The sequence below is a fragment of the Vombatus ursinus genome, unplaced genomic scaffold (genome assembly GCF_900497805.2).
Source record: "Vombatus ursinus unplaced genomic scaffold, bare-nosed wombat genome assembly UNPS02014894.1, whole genome shotgun sequence".
Lineage (NCBI taxonomy): Eukaryota > Metazoa > Chordata > Mammalia > Diprotodontia > Vombatidae > Vombatus > Vombatus ursinus.
The window spans coordinates 3,299,366-3,304,117 of NW_020954672.1; the positions used below are offsets into that span (position 1 = coordinate 3,299,366).

A 4,752-nucleotide genomic window follows, 5' to 3' on the forward strand; every position below is an offset into this window, starting at 1 on the left:
CCTTCATAGTCATTCTCACTGTTATAGAAATAACTGTCTTTTTTCTTAAGTATGGTTCCTCCCTTCCCCTTTTTCTCTGACCTTCCCAGAATTCCCAGAATTTACAAAAGAAATAATGAATGACTTCCAATGAGTCCATTAATTACACTTCCCCTTTCCTCTCTGTCTGTTTACATTCCCATTCATTCCCCTAGCCCCTGGGGAATGAGTGTCTGAGGTAGCTACAACCCTGGACCAGGTGCTTTTGGGAATACAAAAGAAATAGAAGACCTGGTCTCAACTGTAAAGTGCTGGGCTTAGACCAAATAGATTTCCTCCTCTTTAATATATTATATTGAAGGTTTAAGAAAAGTAACACAGTGAAAGAACAGTAAACTTCAAAACCCATTCACAAAGGCTTTGAAGTCACCATTATCCACAAGTATTCCCCTTCCAAGATAAAGAATTCCATGTAGTTGTCAAAAATATTTTTCTTAAAAACCTATCTGACCCTATCACTCTCCTACTCAATAAACTCCAGTGGCTCCCTACTGCTGCGGGGATCAAATATGAACTCCTCTGCTTGACTTTAAAAGTCCTTCACAATCAGTCTCCTATACATCTCATACTGGGATCCTGTGAAATTGGCCCTCTGTCTATTCTTTACACAGAACTCACAACTCTTCATCTCCCACATGCCTGGAATGGACACCCTTCTCACCTGCACCTGATAGAATCCCTCTTTTCCTTCAAAACAGATCAAGCATCAGCTTCTCAGTCACTAAGTCTGTCAATAAACATTTATTAAGCTCCTACTGAGTGTCAGGCACCATGCCAAGTGCAAAAGACAATCCCTTCTGTTAAGGAGCTCACAGTCTAACGAAGGAGACTACATGCAAACCATTACACAGGGTACACTGGACATAATAGCAACCCCTGTTCTATGGGAAACCTAATCCAACCCCTTAACAACTGCTAGTGCCTTCCTCTCTAACTACCTTATACATAAATACTTTGCATTATTTTGTATTTATCCTGCATGGACTTACATGTATATTATCTCCCTTCTTTGTACATAATGTAAGCTCCTTAAGAGTGTTTCCCAAGAAGTCAGCACAGTGCCTCGAAAATAGCAGGCGTTTAATAAATGCTTGTTGGTTTTTTTTTTAATTTTTTGCCTTTCTGTGTATCCTTGGTTAGAACAGTGTCAAGTGCTTAGCACAGAGTTCAAATTTGGCCTCAGATAATTACTAGCTGTGTAACCCTGGACAAGTCATTTAACCTCTGTCTGCCTCAGTTTCCTCATCTGTAAAATAGGAGATAGTAGTGTCTATCCTTCAGGGTTGTTGTGAAGATCAAATAAGATAATTGTAAAACACTTTGCAAACTGCTAAGAATGCTATATAAATGGGAGAAGAGGAGGGAGGAAGGAGGAGAGGAAGGAAGGAGAGAGGAGAAGGGGAGAAGAAGGGGAAAGGAGGAAAAAGTGCTTAATAAACACTAGTTTGGTTGCTAGTATGCCACACCACCAGCAATACACTTTGTACATATTTTTATGTACATGCTACTCTCTCCACCCCCACACGAATATAAACTCCTCCAGGAAAGGGGATTGTTTTATTTTTGTCATTGTATCCCCATCGCCAGTGCCTAGCACATAGTAGGCTGCTTAATAAATGGTGTTGAATTAAAGGTGGGTAGCGCCAATGACAGCGCAGGCGCAGAAGGACCCCTTACTGCAACAACCACCAAAAATGCCTGCGGTGGATTCGTTTGATCAAGATGGCAACGGCGTTCAGTCCGTACAAAGACCGAAGATGGCAGAGTCTTCAAGTTTGCGCACCCAAGATGGCGGCACCCTGGCGCTAACGGCGCCAAGATGGCGATACCCAGGCGTCTCCTCGTGGACAGTACTTCCGCTTCTTCCTTTTCCCGTAGCCCCGCCCCTTCCTGTTTCCTCAACTCTGCCCCCGGCATGGCTGGGCTGGCTGTTATGTGGTTGGGTAGGTGGGAGCCGGGGAGTGGGACAGGGCTGAGGGACAGGGCTGGGGGCCTCCCTGGAGGCGGGGGCGGTCGGGGTGCGGGCTGGCCGGAGTCCCCCGGCTCTGGGGGCGCTAACGGTGCTCCTCTCCTTCCCCTCAGGTGTGCGGCGGCTACACTTGAGCGTGGCGGGCCGGGCTGGCAGCGCGTGGCGAATCCAGTGAGGGGCCGCAGCGGGGGGGTGGAGGACCCCTGGGCGGGGTTGCTGCCCTCCTGAGGCGGGGTACTGGGTGGGGGGCTAGAGGGGAGACCGAGGAGAGGGGTGGCTGAAGGGCGGGGCTGGGAGAGCCCAGCTATGGGGGCGGGGCTTCGCTGACCTCTCTGGCCTTTCTTCCACCCACCCAGGCAGGGCCTGGCCCCCAGCCCCTCTGGCTATGGGCCCCTCACCGAGCTGCCCGACTGGTCCTATGCAGGTGAGCACTCCACCATCTCCGGCCAGCGACCTTGCGATGTCCGCCCGAGACTGGAAGGGAAGCAAGGGCCAGTCCATTTTATACAGCCCTAAGTTTTGAAAAGTCCTTCCCATTCGTCAGCTCACTGTTCCTCCCAAACCTTGGGAGGTAGGTGTTGTTTGGTAGCACAGTGGATAGACCCGCCAGCCCTGGAGTCAGGAAGACCTAAGTTCAAAAACAGCCTAAGACCCTAGCTCTGTGACCCTGGGCAAGTCACTTAACCCTTTTGCCCATCTATAAAAATGAACTGGAGAAGGAAGTGGCAAACCACTCCAGTATCTGCCAAGAAAACCCCAGGTGGGCTCAGAAGAGTGAGACAGGACTGAACAACAGCAACCAACGCTATTGTCCCTATTTTACAGTTGAGGAAAGAGACAAACATTAAATAACTTGCCCAGGATCACAGAGCTTATTAGCATTTCAGGTGGAGGTCAGCTTTGTAAGAATTGTAAGCCTTAAAGTTTGCCCAGTGATTTACAGATTTTACTATTTGGTTCTCCCAACAACCCTGAGAGGTTTATTATCCCTTTTTCACAGTTGAGGAAACAGGTTAAGTGACATTCCCACAGCCATACAGCTAGCAAGTGTCTGAGGAAGGATTTGAACTTAGGTCTTCCAGACTCCAGGTCCAACACTCTTAGTACCACCTAGCTGTTTATAAGCATTTGTTAAAGATCTGTTCTGTGAATGGAGCTGTTCTGTGCTCTGGAGATAGATTTAAGGACCAGACCTGTGATTTCATTGATACAGGGAACTCCCAGATGAGAAAACTACTTCTGGCAATGCAGGTCATCACCTTCTTACAGTCAGAGAGTTGTCTAGCTTGTTGAGAGCTCAAGTGATTTGCCCAGGTTCACATAGCCAGTCTGTGTCAGAGGTAGGATTTAAATCCAGGGTTTCTTGGTTCAGAGGCAGCTCTATCCACTATACCCTGCTGTCTCTCAGTTGGAGATAAAAAGACTGGTTTAAAAAAATAAGCCATTAAAAATGGTCATTTCCTTAACATACCAGGCCAGCAGGCAAGGTACCCATCCATGTCCTTTGCACTAGATACTGGGAATTCAGAGGTAATCATAGGATTTAGAACTGGAAAGGAATAATAAGAGACCATCTAGTCCAGTCCTGTTGTTTTGTAGATAAATAAATTGAAGCTCAAAGGAGGCCCTCTGTTCTTTCCACTACACCACAGCTTCTTCCAGGAAATTAAAAAAAAAAAGACAAGGTCTTTGTTCTGCTTGAGTGGACTGCTAAAATAGCTTTTGCACTGATCTTCCTACAAGTTATCTCCTTGCTCCTGTCCACCTCCTTGCTCCTATCCATTCCTTCTACTGCCAGACTAATCTTGCTTCTGTATTGATCTAATCATCTACTCAGAAATCTTCGGGGGCTCTCTAGTGCCTTCAGAAAAAAATTCAGATTTCTTCACATGACATCCAAGGCCATCTGAAATCTGGCAGAATTTTAACCACCCCACCTTTCCAGCCTTACCTGATATCATTCCTTTACATTTACTCTGTAAATGCTCTTTCCTTCTCACCTCTATTTATAGATGGTAGAAGTGCTCCCCCAATGAAAGGCCAACTCCGACGAAAGGCACAAAGAGAAAAGTTTGCGGTGAGTAACTAGAGCCCTATTTGGGGCCACTATGAGGACCCTGGATTACTGCGCTGGCATTATCTCTTGAGTGCCCCTGGCTTAGAGGTTTTAATCACCTCTGTGTGAAGGAGACCACTTCTTTAATATCCTCTCCTCCATGACACTGCTCTCTCCTGGTTCATCCCCCACCTCCCTGATTTCTGTCCTCCAAAAAAGCTGACATCCTACAAAGCTCTGTGTATAACCTTCATTTTGCCTTAGTGACCTTATCCACATTAAACCATCAATAAAACAAATCAAACCCTGATACGTAGCATTTGACAATTTCCCAGATGTAAATGCTTACACTGAAAATTTGACAGTTAGGTCTCTTGAGCTGGTATGAGCTGGCTCCAGCACTCCCCTTCCCTCTCCTTTTCTGAATTTGAAATTTTTGGTAATGGACTACAATGCTTTGCCCACCTCATGTATGTAAGTGACCACATTTTCTTGCTGTTTTACTGCTACTCCTTAAAAATAATACTCTCTCAATTGCTCCCTCTCCACTGCTTCCTCACAACACCTCTCATAATAGATAAGTTCAATTTGAACAAAATAAGTCTACATTTAGATATTCTAAAAATGTCTGACACCACCATTCTTCCAACTTTCGGGCTTGAAGACCAAGGCCCAGACCTTCCCTGTT

At 46.1% G+C, this 4,752-nt stretch overlaps 1 protein-coding gene across 1 annotated transcript in view; it reads left to right on the top strand.

The window, feature by feature from the left end:
• The first annotated feature begins 1,923 nt into the window (after positions 1–1,923).
• MRPL52 (mitochondrial ribosomal protein L52) overlaps positions 1,924–4,752 on the top strand; it is a 3,361-nt gene continuing 532 nt past the window's right edge. Inside the window, exons 1-4 of the mRNA XM_027843064.1 lie at positions 1,924–1,982; positions 2,122–2,179; positions 2,365–2,432; positions 4,021–4,085. Of these exons, the coding sequence (XP_027698865.1) occupies positions 1,955–1,982; positions 2,122–2,179; positions 2,365–2,432; positions 4,021–4,085 (219 nt within the window). The 5' untranslated portion in view covers positions 1,924–1,954. The remainder of the gene's footprint in view (positions 1,983–2,121; positions 2,180–2,364; positions 2,433–4,020; positions 4,086–4,752) is intronic.